At 42.0% G+C, this 26,539-nt stretch overlaps 1 protein-coding gene across 4 annotated transcripts in view; it reads right to left on the minus strand.

Annotated features, from left to right (window-relative positions):
- Positions 1-723: 723 nt before the first annotated feature.
- The window catches only part of CDIN1 (CDAN1 interacting nuclease 1), a 545,783-nt gene continuing 519,967 nt past the window's right edge, over positions 724-26,539 (minus strand). For all 4 annotated transcript variants that reach the window (XM_073637559.1, XM_073637557.1, XM_073637560.1 and 1 more), the window contains one exon: positions 724-1,434. In XM_073637559.1, coding sequence (XP_073493660.1) covers positions 1,242-1,434 — 193 coding nt within the window. In that variant the 3' untranslated portion in view covers positions 724-1,241. The remainder of the gene's footprint in view (positions 1,435-26,539) is intronic.

The following is a 26,539-nucleotide window of genomic DNA, read 5'->3' on the forward strand; positions in this document are numbered from 1 at the left end:
TTTTGGGGTCTGGAGTTATGCAAAAATCACTGAGAAAATGGAATTGTATTATATTGATTCATTTCTATTATAAAGCTAGGAAACTGTATTTAATCAGTTATAGTGTAGATGTATGAAAACTGATCGCACATAGATGTAAAAAACGGACACACGGATGGCACATAAATGAAAGCAGGATGAAAATCAGATGACAATTGTCAGTTTTCTGGATGAGCAAATCCATCCAAGTTTCATCCCGAAAATTCAAACGATTTTCAACTAATTTTTATCCAATTTTCATCCATGTGACACCTGTGTGATGTCCGTCTGCGATCCATTTTCAGAAATCTAAATTAAAAAATGTGCAAGATGAAATACAGTTTCCTACCACATGCCACACGGATGTTCTGCGCGGGATCCGATTTTTTTCTACGCACCAATGTGTGAGTCTTATCCGATAGGTGGAAGAAAGTCGTTCGTGCACGCTGCAATTTTTATCTCGTGGACGGTCGGACTGAGAAAAAAAAAGGTTCATCTGGACAGCCCTATTGAATAACCAGGGTCAGTGTGATTACCATGTGCTTTCTGATCAAAAATCTGACAGCGCACCTCCAATTTATACACTTATCTGAATGAGCCCCAACACTGAGAATTGGAGAAAAAAAGGCCGTAAACAAATGGAACATGAACCACATAGACAGAAAATTGTACTAGAGATTGCATACAAGCTACCAACAAATAATATACATTTGAAAAGCTTTATTCACATAAAAAGCAATTTCCTATATTCTGCCTTCGGAGCTTTTAGCCAGTATTAATATTTAGTATTATTATCAGTAGTAGAGCCTTGGGGGGAGGGAAGCAGACATCATCTATTGGCAATCGTCTGCAGGATGTGTTACATAAATTTCCTATACTCACCCTTTGTCATTTTCCTGGTGAATTACACACCCAATAACACAGGTCCTCCACAAATATATCTGGAGAGTAATTACAGTAAGGGGCGTCAGAAGAGCATTGGTTTCCTCTTGGCTCGGGGTAAAAGGGTGCAGACGGAAGGAAGGCCAGTGTGTATGTCCGTCGAGCATTTGCAGAAGCAGAGGTGTTAGAGATAGTGCTGAATTTGGGGTTGTAGCGTAGGGCAGAAGGGCGGCTGGGAAGGAAGGTAAACAGATTGTCTGAGTGTTAGCATGAGAAAGCAGCACCGTAACCTCATCCTGCGGTTCATCTGGAGTTCAGCGTGTAAATCCTGTGTGTAGATATTACAGAACTTCCTGACTTTTCTCTGACTTGTCCTCTCCGGCTTGTTGGCCTTGCTCTTCTTCCAGCGCCATGTAGCCATGTAGTGTTACGATGTCAGAAGGAAAGTCATCCTTCAGCAGAATACCACGATCCCGTTGGCAGTCAAGCTCTTCAATAAACCCATACCAGTAGATGACCAAGCCTGGCCCAAACCTGAAAAATACACGAATTGGTGAGGTTCTAGAATCCTACTGAGGTGATGAACAAACATCAGAGTCTAATGGGAGAGATGACCATGCATGCATGAAATACATGGGAATTATGAAAATATATTATCATTATTATGCATGGCTTATACAGCACCATCATATTTTGCAGCGTTGTACATACAGTGGTGTGAAAAAGTGTTTGACTCCTTCCTGATTTCTTATTCTTTTGCATGTTAAATGTTTCAGATCACAAAACAAATTTAAATATTTGACAAAAATAATAAAAGTAAACACAAAGTGCAGTTTTTAAATGAAGGTCTTTATTATTAAGGGAAAAAGAAATCCAAACCTACAGGGCACTGTGTGAAAAAGTGTTTGCCTCCTTCCTGATTTCTTATTCTTTTGCATGTTAAATGTTTCCGATCACAAAACAAATTTAAATATTTGAAATAGATAACACAAGTAATCACAAAATGCAGTTTTTAAATGAAGGTCTTTATTAATTAATCACATTTTCACACAGGGCCCTGTAGGTTTGGATTTCTTTTTCCCTTAATAATAAAGACCTTCATTTAAAAACTGCATTTTGTGATTACTTGTGTTATCTATTTCAAATATTTAAATTTGTTTTGTGATCGGAAACATTTAACATGCAAAAGAATAAGAAATCAGGAAGGAGGCAAACACTTTTTCACACAGTGCCCTGTAGGTTTGGATTTCTTTTTCCCTTAATAATAAAGACCTTCATTTAAAAACTGCACTTTGTGTTTACTTTTATTATTTTTGTCAAATATTTAAATTTGTTTTGTGATCTGAAACATTTAACATGCAAAAGAATAAGAAATCAGGAAGGAGGCAAACACTTTTTTACACCACTGTAATCACTGTCGCCATTGGGGCTCACAATCTATATTCCCTATCAGTATGTCTTTGGAGTGTGGGAGGAAACCGGAGAACCCGGAGGAAACCCACGCAAACAAGGGGAGAACATACAAATTTCTTGCAGATGTTGTCCTTGGTGGAATTTGATCCCAGGACCCCAAAACTGCAAGGCTGCAGTGCTAACCACTGAGCCACCATGCTGCCCCAATATATGAGCGAGAGTGATATTTATTTATTTTTCTTAAAAAGAAAAATAGCTTTCGAATCTCCGGTCCCATTGTTAAGTACAAGACTGAGTTTGAAGCTTTTCCAAATACAGAAATAAAAGGGCCGTCAGTCGCAATCTAATTTTAGGCACAGATCTGTGTCGGTTTACTTTAAAAAACAAATATATGAGATCTACGTATCAATATCATTCTGCATTTTCTACACACACACTTGGCCATCTGCCTGTGGCTGCGTATCCATTCCTCCCGCTTTCAGATGGAGAGATCCCTCGGGCAGCCTCAGGAAACAGCCCCCTGAACTATTTGGCCCTCGAGGAAGTTCAGACCTTCAGCCTAGGGTTCATAAACAAGTAATCACCATCAATCAGAGCGCTGCACTACACATCAGCCTCACCTCACTTACATAAACATACAAGAGGGTCGCTTTAACTGGCCCCTCTCCCCTACAGAGAACACTTAGAGGATGGGCTACTCCGGAGCTCCGTCACACATTTTTCATTTAGACTATTCTTCAGAAATTAGGCAATAAATCAGCGCTGATGGATGCGTAACACAATGTTATACATTTTTTTCTGCTCCTTCTGGTTCATTTAAAGGGATCTCTTGACTTTGACACATATAAAGGTATTGTCATTTATGACCCCTATTATATATTTATTATGCTTATTCATATAGCGCTATTAATTCCGCAGTATTTTACAGACATCAGCATCACTGTCCCTATTGGAGTGTGGGAAGAAACCAGAGAACCTGGAGGAAACCCATACAAACACGGGGAGAACATACAAACTCCTTGGAGATATTGTCCTTGGTGGGATTTGAACCCAGGACTCCAGCGCTGCAAAGCCACAGTGCTAACCACTGAGCCCGTGCTACCAACAATGTTGTATTACTGCTGTTATAGTTGTTTTGTTCCTATTTTTGTACCCCTTTATCAAAGTTGAGGTCATTTTTTTGAGTTTGTGAAGCTTCATTACTGGAAGCAACAGTGCTACCCACTGAGCCACTATGCTGCCCACTATGTCGTATTCCTGCTGTGTTTGCAGCTGTTTTGCTCCTATTTTTGTACCCCATTGTATACCAAAGTTGAGGTCATTTTTTTGCCAAACCCAGGACCTATTTTGCAAAAGTTTAGTCCCATCTTTAAAGTCTTGAGTTCATGGAGCATCACCACTGGAAGCAACAGTGCTACCCACTGTGCTGCCCACTATGTTGTGTTCCTGCTGTGTTAGCAGCTGTTTTGTTCCTATTTCTGTACCCCATTGTTAATCAAAGTTGAGTTTTTTTTGTATGCCACACCCAGGACCTATTTTGCAAAACTTTAAAGTTTTGAGTTCCTGGAGCTTCATCACTGGAAGCCATTCCCCCCAGCTTAGTATGAGCAAGGGTTCACCAGGTGATTTACGAGAGCCTGCTGGGGGATCCTGCCAAAGAAAACACTGCGGGGGAAGATGCCTGTTACAATGTGGACCGTTGAGTTCACTGCAATGTCATGTAATAGTTTATAGGTGGATTTATGGCGCGGCTTTCAACAGCGAGGAAGTTACATTTCATAGCAATAGTCTGTCTTTTTAAACTAATCAGAAATTGAACCACCCAAACCTGAGCTGCCCAGAGGTTAACCTGTTCACTGCCTGTCATGTCCAAACCACAACAAATCATTTTCAGTTATAAAAAAAAAAAAAAGGCCCATATTATTTTACCAAGGAGTCATAATACGGTTACGAGACAGAAACACGCCGGCCGAGAAACAGACATTCATATTGTAAATAAAAACGGGTGTACAAATGACAGAAAGGAAAAAAAGCGAGATCAGTGGTTGAAAAAAAAAGGCCTTGGGAATATTTTATGAGCAGAAATACAAACAAATCAATCAACTATAAATTTATGGATACAATTAAAGCTGGGACAATTTTTTTAGTACTTCAATGCAAGTATTTTTGGCTAAAAATCAGTTTTGTAATAGGGTTTCGTAAACCATTTTGCACAATTCCTTAGCCTCTGTGTTGTATCATCTATTGCTGGATGCAGAATGAGATAACTGAGAATCTGTCAGTGAGTTCATTCTGAAAAACTTGATAACTCTTTTATCTGTCAATTTTTTTAGCTCCATTCAGTTGATTTATGACCACAGATCACGTCAAAGTTGCAGGGAAACAAACAGCAAAACAGTGCAAAATATTTAATGAAACCCAATTGCAAGAATAATTTTTAGCTCCAAATATGTTTAACAAAAAAATAATAATTTGTCCCAGAGTGGCCAGTTTTTATTTTAGTTTCTCTCTGTTGCTCCCTTGAATATTCAGTTTTGCTTTTTTTTTTAATTCAGTAGTAGAGATATGGATCTTTTTATTTAGAGCCAAATTTTCCAAAAGGAAGGCGCTTCAGGACCCTTTAACAGGTTTTGTCCTCTAGTATGTTTTTTTCATCTTTTTGGTTGTTTCCCCGAGTGCTTCCTTCATCGTTTTTGTCAGCCAGTGCTTTTTTAAGTGTTTTTTCCATTCTTTTTGGGTCACTTTTTACAGTTTTATTTCTCTCCATTCAACAATTAAGAAACCACTAACCGTTTCCGAAGGAAAAATTCTGGGAAAATGCTCGAAAAGACGCCCGGGCATCTATTAAGCCTTCTGATTGACTTGTAAGGCATAAAATGTCTTCCAGGGGAAAGACACCTGAAGAATGGTTGGGTCACTTCTTTTAATCGTTTTGGGGCTTTTGAAGACGCTCAAAGACCTACACATATGCACTGCAGGTAGTTTCTACGTAGATATGCAGAGGTTTTTTAAGCACTTTTTTGCGGATTTCAAAGACGTCGTGTGCACATCCCCTTACCATGCTTCATTACAGACCTCAAAGGCTCCGAGCTGTGGTTTCAGGTGTCTTTTGCTGGTCTGCCAAGATACTACAGCATGCATGAAGTATGGAGTTGTTTTGCCCGATTGGCTCTTCTACCAGCTCACTAAGAAGGACTGCATTGTTCTATGATTTATCAATGTCAAGTTACAATACCAAAATGGAGAGTCACAATGACTAACCACACACAAAAGAATACAAGCAGTTGCTTACTCCAAGGTAGGGCCATCATTAATTCCTACACAAATTATTTGTGGTGGCCGGTGACAGCCAGCAGCTTCACGTAAGACTACTCCAGATGAGTGTGCATCAGAAAAACAGCGTGTGCCACCTCCCTAATACTGTAGATTTGTCACAAATTGTGACCGTTTATAATATAAAGGACAAAAAAAAGTGCTAACATAATAGAATAATAATATTATTATTTAGGCTCGGACCGGTCCACAGTGGTAGACCCCTGGGCAGGAATGGGTTCCCCACCCCCTACATGAGTTATAGTTGGCACAATGCACCTAATTCACTATGGATAGGGATGAGCGGACCCGTGGAAGTTCGGGCACTGGCACCCGACCTGAACTTTAGTGCAAAGTTCTGTTTGAGTATCAGAACAGTACCTGAACTGGAACCAGAACCCGAACCCAATTAAAAGCAATGGAGACCCGAAAAGTGGATCTGGAAACGAAAAAAATTCTCTCTCTCCCTCTCTTTCACTCTTCCGGGAGAAGTCCGTGTTCGGCGATTAGCACTGGACAGTTACTGTCTGGTACAATGCCGTACTTTAATATTCCGGTTCGCTCATCTCTAACCATGGACAGACAAAGGTAACATCTCATTTAACAAACTTCCCAGTTTATGTTGTAGAAGCAGAGGTAAAATTGTGAATGAGGGTAATGTAGGGGTAGAGGGTAATGTAAAATGGCCCCCCAGAGTCAATGTTACTGGAGGGCATTTAAGAATCAAAACTATTTAACAACCATATCACTGTTGAAAAGTAAAGCTGCCCTTAAAGGGGTTCCTGGGGCTTAAAGGGGTATTCTCATCTCATTAAGCTATAGCATATTGGCAAAAGAAGCCAGGATCTATTGATCACTAGTGGAGATGAGAGAAACTATTTTATATTAATTGAATTAGTTTAGAATCTCCCAAAATTCCCAGATTCCTAAGAATCCATACTTATGGGAATTCAATCTGAGGGATGCATGTGAACTTCTGGGTATATCAGTGTAGCAAGCAGAGTCAGCTGGGAGGAGCAAGGAAGGCGAATGCGCCTGGACTCTGTGTGCATGCGCAGGCAGCGAGAGGCAGTGTCAGTGCACATGTGCACACACTGACTGACATTAGGGAGCGATTGCTGTAAATTAGAAATGGAGAAAAAAAAACAATATGCAAAACAAGGGAGGCGTAACTGCACCAAACTCCGGGCCAAGCCAACAGTACACCAAACTCCTGGCCACACCAACAGTGCACCAAACGCCTGGCCACACCAACAGTGCACCAAACTCCCGGCCACGCCAACAGTGCACCAAACTCCTGGCCACGCCAACAGTGCACCAAACGCCTGGCCACGCCAACAGTGCACCAAATGCCTGGCCACGCCAACAGTGCACCAAACGCCTGGCCACGCCAACAGTGCACCAAACTCCTGGTCACGCCAGCAGTGCACCAAACTCCTGGCCACGCCAGCAGTGCACCAAACTCCTGACCACGCCAACAGTGCACCAAACTCCTGACCACGCCAACAGTGCACCAAACTCCTGGCCACGCCAACAGTGCACCAAACTCCTGGCCACGCCAGCAGTGCACCAAACTCCTGGCCACGTCAACAGTGCACCAAACGCCTGGCCACGCCAACAGTGCACCAAACGCCTGCCCACGCCAACAGTGCACCAAACTCCTGGCCACGCCAGCAGTGCACCAAACTCCTGACCACACCAGCAGTGCACCAAACTCCTGGCCACGCCAACAGTGCACCAAACTCCTGGCCACACCAGCAGTGCACCAAACTCCTGACCACGCCAACAGTGCACCAAACTCCTGGCCACGCCAACAGTGCACCAAACTCCAGGCCACGCCAACAGTGCACCAAACTCCTGGCCACACCAGCAGTGCACCAAACTCCTGGCCACGCCAACAGTGCACCAAACTCCTGGCCACACCAACAGTAGACCAAACTCCTGGCCGCACCAACAGGTCACCAAACTCCTGGCCACACCAGCAGTGCACCAAACTCCTGGCCACACCAACAGTAGACCAAACTCCTGGGCACGCCAACAGGGCACCAAACTCCTGGCCACACCAGCAGTGCACCAAACTCCTGGCCACACCAGCAATGCACCAAACTCCTGGCCACACCAACAGTACACCAAACTCCTGGCCACACCAACAATGCACCAAAGCTCCAACATTTTCATACGAATTAAAAGTTTTATTTTCAGGCACAGTAGTAGTGAGAGGTACAGTGTTAGTATGATTTATAGAGGAGTCTCCTATATCACAGTTTAGCTTGTTTAACATTTATTTTTGAGGTGAGAGACTTCCCCTTTAAAAATATTGGTGTTGAATAAGTGAATTAATAGGTGATGCAAATTTACTTTTGGCAATCTACAACTGAACCAAATTTATGAACAGCATAAGACATTTTGATAAATTTGGAGACTAAATTTGTCACTACTAGGACAAACCCTTCTTAAACTAAATGTTTGGCCCATATAAAATAAAAAAGCCCATACTCACCTCAGGTGCCGGCTCCGTTCCAGCGGTGTCAGCACTTGCATTCCTGGGACTGTGATGCGGTGGAACGATACGTGATGCCCGACGCACAATCATTGCTGGCGTCACTGTTCCTGCCTTCGAACAAACTGGACATGAAGAGGAAGTCCGGGATCAGCAGAAGCTGTGGCTTCCTCTTAATGTTCAGTTCGTATGAAGGCGGGAACAGTGACGCCAGCAATGATTGGGCATTGGGCATCACGTGTCATTCCACCGCATCACAGCACCGGAACCGCGAGTGTCGACACTGCTGGAACGGAGCAAGGACAGGAGGGGAGTATAAGCATTATTATTTTATCAGTGCTGAACATTTAGCTTAAGAAGGGGTTGTCCTAGTAGTGGACAACCCCTTTAAGACTGTCTAGTCTAAGTTTGAACTGTGGACAGTTTTAGTAAATGTGCTTTATTACGGACGGGAAAACGAATCTGTGTCAAAGCAAATTCGGCAATCATTATGTTCCATTCCTAGGCATGGCCTGACATATTATTTGTACAGTGCAATGCGTCCCAAGATCAGTTAAAAAAAAAGAAAAAAAACCCAAAGTGGATTTATTGCAGGTGTCGGTAGTCCAACATCAAGGCACCTGTTCCGGTATAGAGAGACGGGTGTCAGGCCTCAGGTGTCGGAGGAGCTGCTGAACTGGAGACTGGAGTGTCAGCCACAAGCCATTAGCTCTCAAACATCTCCTGCTCTTAAACACCTCTTAATTTACGCACAAATTACACGGTGTGCATTTTAAGCCGCAGCTTGATTACAGACTGTTGGGCTGCATGACAAATAGGTGGTAGGCAGTTCTCCCCATGTGCATGTTGTCACTTTCTACGGCATTGTGCAGGAGGAATGTGAAAAGCCCCCGATACATTACGGAGTGGGGAGGACTGCGCTCTGATTATACCTTCTCCGGAGAATTTCCTGGTGCACACTGCTTCTCTGAAAAGATGCGCGGCGCAGACTTGGCAACAATGCTGCTCTTTTGTCTGCACCAAAAAATGTTTTCAGCAGATGAAAAGGAGAAATTAGAAAAGGAGAAGGGAGGGGAAAGCCTGTGCTCTTCCTTTTAAGAATGTTTACAACGCGATGGGTATAATATTCACCTTGTGACATGGATCACCTGGGATATCGAGTATCCGGCCTCAGAAGCCAGACATTGTTTCCTTAATAAGGAGCTGTGCTTAATGTGAAGTAACAGTATAATGTTGGGGGAAAGACAGTCTCGTGTATTTCCCATTATTTCCTAATTCCCGCTGATGTAAACTTAGGAGGAAGCCTGTGAACAAGGCAACCCTACACGGTGTGCCTATTTATCCGGCAAATACCATTACATCAGCCTAAGACATTCTAGCAGCGGTGATTGAGTCCTATAGAACCATACAAACAAAAAGGACAACCCCAAAAATAAGTCAAAAGGGAAGAAGGGCCATAACCTGTATAACAAATTGTCATGGGTGTGTCAGATGTGACAGACAGTCACCCTGCAGTTGGTTGCAGAAGATCTCTTTGTTTGGCATTACAGACACCTTCTTAGATCTGTCTCACTCTAGGACTCAGTGGCTACCTACCTTCTGCTAATTGACACACAGGCCTGGGTGTTTAAATACTTTCTGTTTGCTACAGGGTGGTGCCGGCGATATTCACATGTTCCCTTGTGAAGGCTTGGAGCTATTGCAGTCTGCTTACTTCCTCTCTGGTGCCTAGGAGGACGTTTGATGTAATCTCTCTGAAGTCGGCTCAAGCTAAGTTACTTTCCCCCGTGTTTGTCTCCCTTGTTGTCTTTAGTTGTTAGTGAGGACTGACTAGTGCTCACCCCTCACCTCTACCCTATCCAGGGCCAAGCTCTAGGGAAATACAGGGTTTTAGTTGCCTGTGCAGCGATTGGTGAGGAACCAAAATAGTGACATTAAGGGAGACAGGGTATTATCAGATCAGTGTAGGAGGTCTCCACTCCCCCTTTTCCTGGTGTCTGGGCACCCTTCCTCTCTTCCCTTTGTGTTGCTCTTAATCTTTCGTATACCTTTCGTGACACAAATAGAGGATATTCCAGCTGATTCTTTGTTTAAAGAAGCACTCCTCCTCCCATCAAAGTTTTTATATATTGCAGTCATCATATTATATAGCACTATGTACTTACAATTGCTCATTTTGCCTTTCCACACAGCTAATTCTTCTCTTTTCTCTGTTCTATGTAGAAACAGGAAGTCTCTTGCCCCTGCATTTATCATTCCCCTCTTCCACTGCCCAGCTGCTCCCTCCTTTCCCTCACCAGGGACTTTTGTAGTGACTTAGGACTTGTGCAGAGAAAATTGACCTCCTGTAACTACATAGAGCTTAGAAGGATTCAGCTAGTCAGTTATTAATCACGTGATGTTATAGACGTAATGTAAAAGAGAAGAATTAGCTGGGTAAAAGGGCAAAGTGAGCAATTGTAAGTACACAGTACTGCATAATATAATGATTGTAATCTATTAAGAGGATAACAACATTGATGGGAGGAGTGCTTCTTTAATATAGTTTAAAACTTTTATTCTAAAACATAATAGGCACTCACAATAAATACAAGTGAAATAGCATTTTGTCTAAGCATTTCAGACTAGAAAAAGTCCTCAATAACTTTTCAATTCTATCACTACAAAACTCAGACCCACAGAACATATGTACTGTGAAGTATCCGGCAATGCTCAGTGATTAGGGCTGTTCTCTTGTAGCACCGGGGTCCGGACTTTAAATCCAATCAAGGGCAATATCTTAATAGTTTGTATGTTCTTGTGTGGGTTTTCCTTGGATACTCAGTTTCCTCCTGCACTCAAAGGAGAACACTGATTGGTTTTGATTTTGGGAGATGAGGACTTTAAGGAGGCCACATGCAAATTAGCCTTGGAGTGCATTGGGGGGGTGTAGAAGAACTCTGAGTGCATCGACATGCTCACTTATGCACTTGCAGACTAATTCTTGCCTGTGGCTTGAATGCTTGGACTACTCACTTATAACAGGCATTATTTTTATTACTGTTCTAGGGCCTATACAGCCAAACAACTATTGTCATCAGTAAAATTGTCCTGACAGATTCCCTGTAAAATGATGACAGAATTTGATTAATTATACAATATAAGATATTTTTATTTTAAAGCTGGAGTTGGTTCAATTCCCTCCAAAACTGAGTGCACATCACCCATTTGTACTGGTCCCGTCTCTGTAAAGTCTTCTGTTGCCACAACCTCTCTCGGCACAACTGTCAAAATGTGCGATTTTTAGGATTATTAGTATGTGAACTAATGGAATTTCCATGTTAGGGTTCACGCAGAAGGACAATAGGATAGAATGTCTTTATGATACATGGAATGCCCGAAAATTAATTATATTGATTGTATAAATACATTTTACAATTGTAGATTGCAGCATAGCAGAAGATAAAATCCAACCCCCCAAAAAAATCAGAAAAGAAAAATATGACTTCTGTTTACAATTTCCCATCAAAAAAAGAGCAGATGTCACCGACTATATTGAACTAAAGTGCAGCATCTGAAACGGTATTTTTCTGGATGAGAACCAGAGAAATGGCTCCAGGGACTGGATTTCAGGACTGTCATAAGTCTGGTCAATCCTCGGCTGTTCCTCAGCTGATTAACCAATGTTTATTTTTAGGGTTTGATTGGAAACAGGCCATGCCGAGGCCGGTGCGCACTGATCTCTGGATAATCTTACATAGTCTCAAACATTTACAAATGCGTCTGCCTCGCTACAGCTGTTGATCTGGCCCAGATCATCTGCTGGGAGGAACGAGAACCCAAAAAGGATATATTGTAAATCGCAAAAATAGCAATATTTCAATAAAATCATTCAGTAACAAAAATCTGAAAATAAACCCAAACATGCAATTACACCCTCCGTAGTAACTCTGCAGGGTGCCTCTTCCTTTCGAGTTGTCTGACGCGGTGTCATCAGATCTCTTATCAGTTTTATCTTACAAGTACATAAGGAAGAATTGCATCCAAGAAGCTGAACCAGTCTTGTTTGTGGATTACTGTTTGGATGGCATCCCATACCCGCCAGATTCATAGGAAATTCTGCTCTATGCTAAAGCCTACAGAATACTCTCTCTACTGTATCGAAACCACAAAACAACCTCAAAAAGTCAAATCCAGTTTACACCTACCTCCTAGAAAGACTTGGGAGAATATACCTTGTGGTTACATAGTATCAGGTTTGTATGCTGGGTTAGGGCTTGAGGTTTCCCAGAGATTCTGCAAGCTGAGCAACCCTTTGAAGCCCTGCCCTGCTAATAAGACAAAGAAACAACTTTTTCGCAGCTTTTGAGACTATGTCTTTCCTCGGTGTATAACAGTGAACTTGTTTTAAAGGAAAGGAAGAGGTCCCAGACCAGTTCATTATCTACCGACTTGAACGTACTGGCATGAAAATTTCTCTTCTTCCAGGATACCTACTGTACATGCACAGCATAACCCGTCCAAATGGTGCTCGGAGAGAAAATAGGCTTGTGTCTCTATTTGCCATATAATTGAAGATAATCCTAATAGTTATCGCCTAAGTGACATTTAAAGAAGCACTTACTCTAACAGAACATATGCAAAAATATTTAGCTTTCTTCTTTGGAAATGGAAATGCATTGACAATAAGTGGTGTTTTGCTGAACCTAGTTACTAATGTTGCTGAAAAACTCCAGAATGTAATTTCAGAATAAATCTCCAAAATTGCAGGCCATTCTAAATGGCTTTCTTTTTATTCCATCTGAAGTCTTGACAGTACACAGCTGAATTTGCTATCATCAGATCTGAAGTATTTCAGGTTTGTATCAAATTCTGTTGTGGACTTACCTGGTGAGCTGGACTAGCTAAGTTAGACCAGAGGCATCGCTGCAGCAGAGCAGGACTGCAGGATAGTATATGGGACAGTGAGGACCATTACAGCTGCTTATGTAGGATGGCAGGTGGATCAGCGAAGCCGGAAGTACTATGTGCAATAGAGCTGAATGTGCCCCTTAATACAGATGTGTGGATAGCACACAGGAATAGTAGAATTGAGTAGGTAATCAGTATATTGATGCATTAGTGCAGACAGCACACAGGAATAGCAGAATTGAGTAGGCAATCAGGCACGTTGATGCAGTAGTGCAGATTGCGTACTCAATTCTGCTATTCATATCTGCACTACTGCATCAATGTGCCTGATTGCCTACTCAATCTACTCAATTCTGCTGTTCCTGCGTGCTATCTACTTGATGACCTACTCAATTCTGTTGTTTCTGTGTGCTATTTACTCGATGGCCTACTCAATTCTGCGGTTTCTGCGTGCTATCTACTTGATGGCCTACTCAATTCTGCTATTCCTGTGTGGTATCTGCTTGATGGCCTACTCAATTCTGCTATTCCTGTGTGCTATCTGCACTACTGCATCAATGTGCCTGATTGCTTACTCAATTCTGCTTTTTCTATATGCTATCAGGCACATGAATGCAGTAGTGCAGATTGCCTACTCAATTCTGCTATTCTTGTGGGCTATCAAGCAGATTGATGCAGTAATGTAGATAGCACACAGGAATAGCACAACTGAGTAGGTAATCAGGCACATTGACTTAACTCCTGGAATGCACATGTGTGAATACTCAGGTAACACATAGATGCCTGAGCCAGTCTTAAAAGGCTTTGGATTATGATCTCAGAGGTGCACGTCGCGGACCTCTGAGATCATAATCTCATATATCCATATATATGGATGCGGCGACACCAAATAAACACACATTTGATGTTGCTACATCCATAAATATCCAATCTATCAAGATATAAAATTATTTTAACCAAAACTAAAATAGCAGAAAAAAAAAAGACTCCAATGCCAAGAACAGTTTTTTCTTTCTATTGCTGAACTTCCCACAAAAAATCCAATTAAAAGAGATCAAAATTTTGTATGTATGTCAAAATCGTGTCAATAAAAATATAGTTCAGCACAAAAAACAAGTATTCGCACAGCTCCTGTGACTAACAAATAAAAAAATTTACAGGTTTCAAATTTTTTTTCTTTGTTTTTTTTTTACAAAATACTCCAATTTTTTTTATAATATCTATATACAAAAAAACTTTTACAAGTTAAGAACCGCCATACTCGTACTGACCAAAGAATTATACTGCCAGGTAATTTTTTACCAAATAATGTATGCTATAAAACCTGGACCCATCTCCCAACACCCCCAAAAAAACAATGGCGGAATTGCCTTTTTTTCTCACCATTTAACCCCACTTGGATTTTTTTTCATGCTTTTCAGTACATTACATGATAAGGTGAATGGTGTAAAAACATCAACTTGTCTCACAAAAAAATAAGCTGTGTTAATGGGCAAAAAAAACAAACCGCAAGTTATGGCTACTGGAAGAAAGGGAGGAAAAAAAATGAAAATGCAAAAAGGAAAAATTTCCCGCTCATGAAAGGGTTGAAAAAAATATATTGCAATTCTGCCTAAGTTTCTATGAAAGTAAAAATGCAACAAGCTTTGTATTTAATAAATTATACAATATTCTTGTCACATAATAAGAAATAAAAGTTGGTATGCAAAATGTCATTTCACATAGAACTGACATTTTGCATTCCAACTTTTATTTCTTATTATATGATAAGAATATTTTATCACCCCAGGAGAAAAAAAAATGTAGTTTTTTTTTATTAACACATTTGGCTTTTATTATTTACCTTCTTTAAGTTGAGCTCAAATCTATCTATAATAGTCCCATAATATTACCGAACCTTTCTCCCCTTCAAGAGGAGTTTTCCAGTGTCCTTAGGCTTTTTCCACATAGTAAACGTATGTTAGAGCACAAGGAGTAATTGGCCTGTCTTACATTTCCAAGGCTTATTCCTCTAGGAATCAACCTTTTGCATGGTTCTGCTGTGTTCCCCATGGCCTTCAGAGCAGAGATCAATCACTCACGCCTTCTGACAAGAATGTGATGGGATTAAAGGTTATTTACTTGGTAATCATCATGTGCACTAGCTCAAACATCAAACTAAAGGGATCATTTTTTTCCCCTTCTTAATGTTAAAGTCCAGGTCGGTAGGGATGTTAAGGTGGCCCAGCAGCCTGTGCCGAATTGTACTTGCTTTTATACTGCCCCGTATCAGAAAGCAGAAGATGCCTACCCATAATTCTTAGAATAATATTCAATAAATACAATTCATGAACACTTAAAGAGTGACCCTCGTTTTAATAATTCCCCTCCCCAAAAAATCAATAGTGAACATGAGAATACAAAACTGTGTAATATATCTTATCAAAATTCTCGACTCACAGGTAAAATCTGTTTTCAGTGAATACAGCTTTGTACATTACTGACATAAGAGATGACAGTTGGTGCTGATAAAGTTCTATGGAGAGGGGAGGAGCTAGGGGCGGACACTGATATTCTGCTGCAAGTTCTCCTAAAAAGACAGTAACATCTTAAGTTCTCAAATCTTCAGAGAATAAAGGATATTTGACTTTAAAGGGGAGTGTGTCTCCCCCAATATGCAAATTAAACCATTTATATATTCATATAAAGGTGCTTAGTTACTATAAAAATCAAACTTGTGGTTCTGATTTTAATTATTTAGTTTTATGTAAAAAGTTTTATTAGATATGTAAATAAGTGGGCTTAGGTGCACCCGTGGCGTGGCCAAGTGCTTGATGCACAGTTCCGCCCCTTCAATTACCATCCTTCATCACTTCCTTTGATTGACAGCGCTTGGAGCACTGCCTCTATTGAATCCTCAGCCCTGCACACACTGCCACTGCAGGAGTCGTGAGCACACACAGTAATGTGAGGGTCAAGTTGACCATTATTTTGCAAGACTGTCAACAAGAATATGGCTCCCACTAGGGCTCTGGAGGTTGCAAGTTCCTAAAAAACAGAATCTATGCCAACAGATTCCTTTGCAGCACTTATTTATATTGGCAGCCAACTGAGCTCAGTGTCATGGGTGCCTAGTAGTGATGAGCGAGCATACTCGTTACTCGAGATTTACAAGCATGCTCAGGTGTTTTCCGAGTATCTTCAGCGTGCTTGGGTGTTGTGTTTTAGTCACTCCGTGCTCATGATTTGAGACTGTTTGACAGTTTTAATACATGTGAGGAATGCTTGTTTCTAAAGCTGTCAAACAGTCGCAAATCATGAGCACGGAGTGACTAAAACATAACACCCAAGTACGCTGAAGATACTCAGAAAACACCCAAGCATGCTCACCGAGAGGGTTAACAGAACATTCTCGCTCATCACTAGTGCCTAGGTCCCACCAGTAAAATTTAAAGGGGTTTTCCACTACTTTTACATTGATGGTCTATCCTTAGGATAGGTCATCAATGTCTGATTGGCCGGGGTCGACACCTGGCACTCCCGCCAATCAGTTATCACCGGTGTCGGCGGCCAGAAGTACTCACTTACCGAGCTGGTCGTCTACTTGTAGTGGACGCCATAGGGTACTACACATCCACATCCTATTGATTTGAATAGGAGGCGGATGTGCAGTACCAAGCCCTGGCCATTACAAGTAGACAGAGCAGCTCGGCAAGCAAGCACTTCCGGCTGCCACCACCGATAACTGATCGGCGGGAGTGCCGGGTGTCGGACCCCGGCTGATCAGATATTGATGACCTATCCTAAGGATAGACAATCAATGTAAAAGTAATGGACAACCTCTTTAAGCAGTGGGCCTATTATTCAATTCTATCCATGGATAATCTGTTAGGTCTGTAGGACGCAGTCAAATTGTAATTTTTTATAGCAGCCTTTAAGAGCCATGACTTTATTTCACATAGATGTAGCCTTGAGGGTTTTTTACATTAGCACCATATTATTGATTCATTTTTATTTTTAATTTGATGGATGAGTTGAAGTTATTTATAGGGCCATTTTATAGATAATTTAATGCTGATAATGCCGCTGGGATGCCTCAAATGTAGGATTCCTCAAACCTTTTTTTCACCTTGGGCTCACCAATGAAATAAATACTACCATGCAATACCCATAGCACCCCCTAGGGGGAATAATATCAGCCTATCACAGTGCACCTCCTACCACATAGCGGCACAATAGGTCTCCTCAGTAGAGCCACCACATACAGTAGCGCTGTGCGAAATACTTCATAAGCAGCAGAAATACCAGAGAATATTCAGTGGAAGTTGAGTTAAACATTGGACAGCCCTGTGTACAGAAAATGATCGTATTAACTAGACCTGGGCAAAGTGCGGCCCACCAACCAAGATAGCCAAAGGGCCGATAACTTTGTTCAATCGCCACACAATGTGGCTGTCCCCCCCGTGTCCCAATTTCAATGCTATCTGCATCCTCATGGTGCAGATAGCCGAGAACACGATGGTGGACGACAGAGCCGCCAGTTCCTTCTTTCACCAATCAGCGTGTCCGACTGAGACAGAAGACACGATAATGTCACTACATTGCGCACAGTGCACACAGCAAAGATTGGAGCAGAACGCCGGTGGAACAGGAGGAAGCTGAGAATGTGTGATTTTTGTTTCTGTGTGTGTGGGACGGGAGCCTGTATATAAGGACTCATACTAAATATTGGGAGGCTATGTGATGGCTCATACTGTATTTAAAGGGAGGCTAAGTGAGGACTAATACGGTATATAGAGGGGTGTCAGCATAATTACCGTAATTCTGCTCAATATTAAGTGATAGAATATTAATATAAAATAATAATTAGAATTAATATGTTAATATTAATATTGAGCAGAATTAAATTTAGCCTATTGGTTTGTCCCTCCACAACAGTCATAGTCTCTCATGGGGCCCTTCGGGAAAATTAATTGCCCAGCCTTGGTATTAACCATCGTTCTGTGCACATGGAAGTCTCAGCATGTCTGATCAATTTACATGTAGCCAATTGGTGGTCTTTAATGGTCGCCATCAGCTAGTGTGAACGCACCCTAAGCCTACGTGTGATATTGTCTGTTGTTACGCTGAATGTTTATGGCTATCATGTGAAATGTTATCTGTTGTTGCGCTGGCTAAGTCTATATTACTCCCTAATCATTACAATGCCCATAACAATTATCACCCAACTTTCTACATAAGAAATAGTTCTCGACCTTCCTCCCTTACTGTACTGTTTTAGTGTCAGTTATCACTGTAGACTTATCATAGTATTCACAAACTAGAATGCTCTCTACCAAAGGGGAATATGCTTTTAGAGCAAAGAGAACACAGAATGACTATAGATTCTCCTCGTTCTACACGTTCCTTTTAAATAAAGGGTTACTGGAAGCATAGGTCACGTCAGTATTATTGTATGCAAGCTGGACTCTAAAGTGTGATCAGGAGTGTGTGGGAGAGCCTGAGCAAATGAAGAAGACAGCCCAAGCCTCCAATTACTCTGTCCTCTCTGGTCATACCTTCCTGGGTCCTGACATTAGCCTGCATAATAGAGAACAGCTTCTGCCAAATTAGGAGGATGAGCTTGGGTCAAGCTCCAGCATCTCGGCACGGACATGTCCTACTTGGCAGCCCAGCATCTCTCTATCCTTCTTGTCCTCTCCTTTGATGCCTTCTCTTCTACATACTCTATGACTTCTCTTTTAGTACAGAGCCCCACTTCCTACAGCTGTTGTTCTTAATTAAGCTGTCGGGACTTCCTGTGCGTTGCTCGGGGGTAAATATGGTGGCAATGCTCAGATTCTATAAAACATCTGCTTCTCTCTAGGGGAGGGAATAAAATTTTCTAGTGACAGCATCACTGTGCCACTTTTAATAAAACTAAGGGCCCACCAGGGGATTCAACGGCTCCCTGGTAGGCCAGTCACAGCATGACTATTATGGTCATAGAAAAACAGCACAAGAAGTATGATATTTGTAGAAAGTCTATTCTACATTTCACAGACACATGGGGTCCAAGAAAATGCAATGGTGAAGAACAGGGCCCACCGGGGGAATCACCGGCTCCCCGGTAGGCCAATCTGAGCATAACTGTTTCACTCATAGAAAAACAACACAGGAAGTAAGCGGTTTGTAAAAAGTCTATTCTACATTTCACAGGCACAAATGGTCCAAGAAGACACAATGGGGAGGAACAGGGCCCACAGAGGGTTTCCCTGGCTCCCCGGTAGGCCAGTCAGAGCATGACTGTTATGTTCAGAAAAAAACAGCTGGTTGGGGGTACATATGGTGGCGATGCACAGATTCTATAAGTTATCTGCTCCTCTCTAGAAGCGGGAATGACAACTTCTAGTGACAGAATCACTGTACCGCTTTTAATAAAACTAAGGGTCCACCAAGGAATTCACCGGCTCCCAGGTAGGCCAATCCGAGAATGACTGTTATGGTCAAAGAAAAATAGCACAAGAAGTATGCTGTTTGTAGAAAGTCTACCATACATTTCACAGGCACAAATGCTCCAAGGAGATGAAATGGGGGAGGAACAGGGGAGGGGTGCCTAAGAATTTTAATAGCTCTGCAGTGGCAAAAATTGATAAATACATATTGACTCTGTAATCATACAAAGAAAGAAATAGACCGTGAAATAAAAGACTGCCCAAAACATATTTATAACTCACATTTATAGATTCTTGAGTGTGACATGGGGTATGTTCGGGTTACAATTATCTTGATTGTCCCTCCACAGTAGATGTTGGGATTAATAGAATAGGCATGGTCTGTCTAAACACACCTTGATAGTCTTGACCTAACATAAGGAAGGCAGTGCTTCCCAGATACTTTTTCAACTTCTTGACGCTTAAATTAACATAATAAAGATATTAAAGATCTGTGGGTGTAAACTTAACAAACCTTCAGTGTCTATAGTACATTTCTGAATACAATCCATTTTTCTTTTCTTCCCCTGTTCTATGCTGCTCATTATGCACATTATGAATAAATGTTACATAATTCCCTTAATAATAGCGTTGGTGGTGAACGAATTAAAAGTCAATTCAAATGTTTTCCACCTTTCCGCACATGATTTTTTACTATATATTTTCCACAAATCATTAAAATCGAAAGAATACATAAATCTATGCAAATATCATAAAGGCACAAAGAAAAAAAAAGTACATAATAACTCCGCGTGAATTTCAAGTTGTCTTAACTAGTGTTGAGCGAACATGCTCGACACTGCTCGGTACTCGCCCGAGCATCACGCTACTCGGGATGTTCGGCGAGCACCGAGCATTTCCGGGTTACTCGGGTGGGAGCTTGGGTCTCCGCCCTGCATGTTTAGCGCTCTTTACAGAGCCAATGAACATGCAGGGATTGCCAGCCAGTCACTGTAATGCCGCAGCCATGTTGGTTGTGGGCATTACAGTGATTGGCTGGCCGCACAGCGTCACCTCGAGTATTTAAAACCGGGCGCCGCCATCTTGGACACAGTCGCTCCGGATCAGACAGTGTAGGGACAGCGCTGCTGATTTAGGGAGCGATATATCCTGCAAAATAGTTAGTGTAGGGTCTGTAAAGGCTGCCAGATCAAGCAAACAGTCCTTCTCAGGACTAATATCCATCCCAGGTATATCAGGCAGGCAGGCTGTATAGGAGACGCAGTGGTTATACCAGCAAACGCTGCATTACAGTCCTGTGCGCTGCACCTGTTGCTGAAATTGCTGGACTTAGCTCCAGGTCCCGGGGGCCAGGAAAAATCCTTTTTTTTTTATCTAAATCCTCTTTTTTTTTCCTCCTTCACAATGTACAAATACCCATCTTATTAACCTTTTGGTGCCCCCCCCCACCCCCCCCCAAAAAAAGTGTGCCTCTGATTTTTCAGACACAAATATATCTGTTGAAAATAGTCTGGTGTAGGCCCGAGAAATACAAGTGTGGTTTTGCAGTTCCAAGGTACAAACCTCTGTATTATCCACTTTTGGGCCATTTGTATCTAAAAAAAACAGTTTGAGTGTGTCGCTCACTGTTCAACCGCAAATATATATATATTTTAAAAAGCCTGGTATACACCAGTAAATTATTACTGTGGTTTTGATGTTCCACGGTAAAACATCTCTATTATCCTGTTTTTGGCAGTTTTTGCTGTATAAAAATAATAATAGTGTCTCCCTGATTTTTCAGACACAAATATATCTGTTGAAAATAGTCTGGTGTAGGCCAGAGAGACAGAAGTGTGCTTTTGCTGTTCCACGGTAAAAAATCTCTATTATCCTGCTTTTTTCATTTTTTGCTGTAAAAAAAAAAAAAAGTGTCTCCCTGATTTTTCAGACACAAATATATCTGTTGAAAATAGTCTGGTGTAGGCCCGAGAAATACAAGTGTGGTTTTGCAGTTCCAAGGTACAAACCTCTGTATTATCCACTTTTGGGCCATTTGTATCTAAAAAAAACAGTTTGAGTGTGTCGCTCACTGTTCAACCGCAAATATATATATATTTTAAAAAGCCTGGTATACACCAGTAAATTATTACTGTGGTTTTGATGTTCCACGGTAAAACATCTCTATTATCCTGTTTTTGGCAGTTTTTGCTGTATAAAAATAATAATAGTGTCTCCCTGATTTTTCAGACACAAATATATCTGTTGAAAATAGTCTGGTGTAGGCCAGAGAGACAGAAGTGTGCTTTTGCTGTTCCACGGTAAAAAATCTCTATTATCCTGCTTTTTTCATTTTTTGCTGTAAAAAAAAAAAAAAGTGTCTCCCTGATTTTTCAGACACAAATATATCTGTTGAAAATAGTCTGGTGTAGGCCCGAGAAATACAAGTGTGGTTTTGCAGTTCCAAGGTACAAACCTCTGTATTATCCACTTTTGGGCCATTTGTATCTAAAAAAAACAGTTTGAGTGTGTCGCTCACTGTTCAGCCGCAAATATATATATATTTTAAAAAGCCTGGTATACACCAGTAAATTATTACTGTGGTTTTGATGTTCCACGGTAAAACATCACTATTATCCTGTTTTTGGCATTTTTTGCTGTATAAAAATAATAATAGTGTCTCCCTGATTTTTCAGACACAAATATATCTGTTGAAAATAGTCTGGTGTAGGCCAGAGAGACAGAAGTGTGCTTTTGCTGTTCCACGCTAAAAAATCTCTATTATCCTGCTTTTTGCATTTTTTGCTGTAAAAAAAAAAAAATAGTGTCTCCCTGATTTTTCAGACACAAATATATCTGTTGAAAATAGTCTGGTGTAGGCCCGAGAAATACAAGTGTGGTTTTGCAGTTCCACGGTACAAACCTCTGTTTTATCCACTTTTGGGCCATTTGTATAAAAAAAAACAGTTTGAGTGTGTCGCTCACTGTTCAGCCGCAAATATATATATATTTTAAAAAGCCTGGTATACACCAGTAAATTATTACTGTGGTTTTGATGTTCCACGGTAAAACATCTCTATTATCCTGTTTTTGGCATTTTTTGCTGTAAAAAAAAAAAAAAATAGTGTCTCCCTGATTTTTCAGACACAAATATATCTGTTGAAAATAGTCTGGTGTAGGCCAGAGAGACAGAAGTGTGCTTTTGCTGTTCCACGGTAAAAAATCTCTATTATCCTGCTTTTTGCATTTTTTGCTGTAAAAAAAAAAAAAATAGTGTCTCCCTGATTTTTCAGACACAAATATATCTGTTGAAAATAGTCTGGTGTAGGCCCGAGAAATACAAGTGTGGTTTTGCAGTTCCACGGTACAAACCTCTGTATTATCCACTTTTGGGCCATTTGTATCTAAAAAAAACAGTTTGAGTGTGTCGCTCACTGTTCAGCCGCAAATATATATATATTTTAAAAAGCCTGGTATACACCAGTAAATTATTACTGTGGTTTTGATGCTCCACGGTAAAACATCTCTATTATCCTGTTTTTGGCATTTTTTGCTGTATAAAAATAATAATAGTGTCTCCTTGATTTTTCAGACACAAATATATCTGTTGAAAATAGTCTGGTGTAGGCCAGAGAGACAGAAGTGTGCTTTTGCTGTTCCACGGTAAAAAATCTCTATTATCCTGCTTTTTGCATTTTTTGCTGTAAAAAAAAAAAATAGTGTCTCCCTGATTTTTCAGACACAAATATATCTGTTGAAAATAGTCTGGTGTAGGCCCGAGAAATACAAGCGTGGTTTTGCAGTTCCACGGTACAAACCTCTGTATTATCCACTTTTGGGCCATTTGTATCTAAAAAAAACAGTTTGAGTGTGTCGCTCACTGTTCAGCCGCAAATATATATATATTTTAAAAAGCCTGGTATACACCAGTAAATTATTACTGTGGTTTTGATGCTCCACGGTAAAACATCTCTATTATCCTGTTTTTGGCATTTTTTGCTGTATAAAAATAATAATAGTGTCTCCTTGATTTTTCAGACACAAATATATCTGTTGAAAATAGTCTGGTGTAGGCCAGAGAGACAGAAGTGTGCTTTCGCTGTTCCACGGTAAAAAATCTCTATTATCCTGCTTTTTGCATTTTTTGCTGTAAAAAAAAAAAATAGTGTCTCCCTGATTTTTCAGACACAAATATATCTGTTGAAAATAGTCTGGTGTAGGCCCGAGAAATACAAGCGTGGTTTTGCAGTTCCACGGTACAAACCTCTGTATTATCCACTTTTGGGCCATTTGTATCTAAAAAAAACAGTTTGAGTGTGTCGCTCACTGTTCAGCCGCAAATATATATATATTTTAAAAAGCCTGGTATACACCAGTAAATTATAACTGTGGTTTTCCTGTTCCACGGTAAAAAATCTCTATTATTCAGGTTTTGGTAGTTTTTTCCGTAAAGAAAAACAGTAGTGTCTCCTGACTGTTGTGACACAAAAATATATCTGTTGAAAATAGTCTTGTGTAGGCCCGACATCCCAGTGTGGTTTCGCAGTTCCACGCGTCAAATCGCTGTACTATCCAGTTTTGGGCCTTTGGTATCTAAAAAAAAGCAGTTTGAGTGTGTCGCTCACTGTTCAGCCGCAAATATCTCTATTTAAAAAAGTGTGGTATACCCCAGTAAACAATAACTGTGGTTTTCCTCTTCCACGGTTCTCATCTACTCTTTATTACCCTTTTTCCATTGATAGTGCAAGTGTAAGCTATTTTACTTCATTTACAATGGGCAAGGCGCGTGGCAAGGGACGTGGAAGTGGACGTTCTGGTGATGGTTCGTGCAGAGGACGGGGCCGTGGCCAAGGTGAAAATGTGCCACAACCAACAGCCACATCTTCTCGCTCCCACTTCTTGACCGAATTACTAGGGAAGCACAGAACAACACCAGTATTGAGAACTGATCAGTGTGAACAGGTTATTAATTGGATAGCAGACAATACTTCCAGTTACCTGGGCACCACCACCTCCGGTCTGTCTTCCACACGGTCAACTCTTAGTAGCCGTGAGTCTCGACCGCATACTCCTCCTCACCCTGATGCTCCTTCCTCCCACCATGCTGAGTGTCATCAGACAGCAAGTGATCCCACACTTGGACACTCTGAAGAGCTGTTCACTGGTCCATTTCCATATTTGGGCCCCTCGCCTGATACGCTTGAAGTGGTGGAAGAGGAGATCCCATGTTGCGATGCCCAAATATTTGAACAGCCACGGCCACAGGAAGTCGACGTTGGCAATCTGTCACAAGAGGTGGACGATGACGAGACACAATTGCCAGGAAGTGAGGAGGAGGATCGTGGTGCGCAAGTGGAAGAGGAGGAGGTGGTGGATGATCTAGTAACTGACCCAACGTGGAAGGAGGACATGCAGAGTGAGGCCAGCAGCACACAGGGGGAGGGAGGCAGAGTACCCCAACAGGCAGGAAGAAGCAGTGTGGTGGCCGCAGACAGAAGGCAGGCAACCGTTCCCCGTAACACCAACACGAGGGACGTTGCCAGTAAAGCGGTAGGTCTTCCAGAGTCTGGAATTTTTTTAAAGACTCTGCTGATAACCCCAAAAAGGCCATATGTTCCAACTGCCATGCCAGCATCAGCAGGGGTGACAAAACTACCAGCCTGACCACCACCAGCATGATCAGGCACATGGCAGCAAAGCACCCGACTTTGTGGGGCGAAACCCAGGGTCCACGACCAGTGTCAGCGGGTGTCACCACTGCTTCTTCCACTGTTGTGCATGCAATAGAACCCCCTGTTGTGTGTGCAAGGCAATCCCCTGTCCATACTGCATGTAAAGATGCCCCCTCCTCTCAGTCTTCACTTGTTATGGCAGTTTCTCAAGAAACAGCATCAACGTCCACGTCCACGTCCCACCGCAGCATTCAATTGTCCATATCCCAGACCTTTGAAAGAAAGCGGAAATTCGCAGCTAACGCCCCACAGGCCACAGTCCTAAATTCGCACATTTCACGACTGCTTGCATTGGAAATGCTGCCTTTTAGGCTGGTGGAGACGGAATCCTTCCGCAATCTTATGGCGGTGGCCGTCCCTCGGTACTCGGTCCCCAGCCGACACTATTTTGCCCGGTGTGCCATCCCCGCACTACACAAGCACGTGTCCCAAAGCATCTGCCGTGCCTTCAACAACGCAGTTACTGGGAGAGTCCACCTGACAACGGACACGTGGACAAGTGCTTGTAGCCAGGGACGGTACATCTCTCTGACGGCACACTGGGTAAACATAGTGGAAGCCGGGACCCAGTCGGACCTTGGGACGGAACACATCCTCCCCACACCGAGGATTGCGGGCCCTATGTCAGTCAGAGTTGCCCCCACAGTGTACAGCTCCTGCGCATCCTCCTCCTCCTCCTCATGTTCAGCCTCCATCTCAGATATCACCACATCAGTTACAAGCTGGAAGCATTGCAGTACTGCCTCCGCCAAGCGGCAACAGGCTGTGCTGAAACTCATAAGCTTAGGTGATAAACCTCACACTGCTTGTGAGTTGTGGACAGCTGTGAAAGAGCAGGCAGATCTGTGGCTGAGACCGCTGAACCTACATCCCGGCATGGTCGTGTGTGACAATGGCCGTAACCTGGTGGCGGCTCTGAGGCGAGGTGAGATCACACACGTACCATGCCTGGCTCATGTGCTTAACCTCGTGGTTCAGCGGTTTCTTAAATCGTACCCCGAGTTGCTAGATCTGCTCTTGAAAGTACGCCGCCTGTCAGCTCATTTTCGCAAGTCGGCTACAGCTTCCGCCGCCCTTGCTGTGTTGCAGCAGCGTTTGCAGCTTCCGGCACACCGACTGGTGTGTGATGTCCCCACACGTTGGAACTCTACACTCCACATGTTGCAAAGGATTTGTGAGCAGAAGAGAGCAGTTGTGGAGTACCAGCTGCAACAAGGCCGTCGATATTCAGGTCAGACTCCACACATAAGACCTCAGGAGTGGACCTGGATGTCTGACATATGTACCATCCTGACAAACTTTGAGGAGGCCACCAAGATGGTGAGTGGCGATGACACCATCATTAGTGTCAGCATCCCACTTGTCTGTCTTTTGCAACGCTCTCTGCAGAGAATTAAAGA

Source organism: Phyllobates terribilis, unplaced genomic scaffold (assembly GCF_046119375.1).
Source record: "Phyllobates terribilis strain yellow unplaced genomic scaffold, ASM4611937v1 Scaffold_7__3_contigs__length_470593459, whole genome shotgun sequence".
In the NCBI taxonomy this organism is placed as follows: Eukaryota; Metazoa; Chordata; class Amphibia; order Anura; family Dendrobatidae; genus Phyllobates; species Phyllobates terribilis.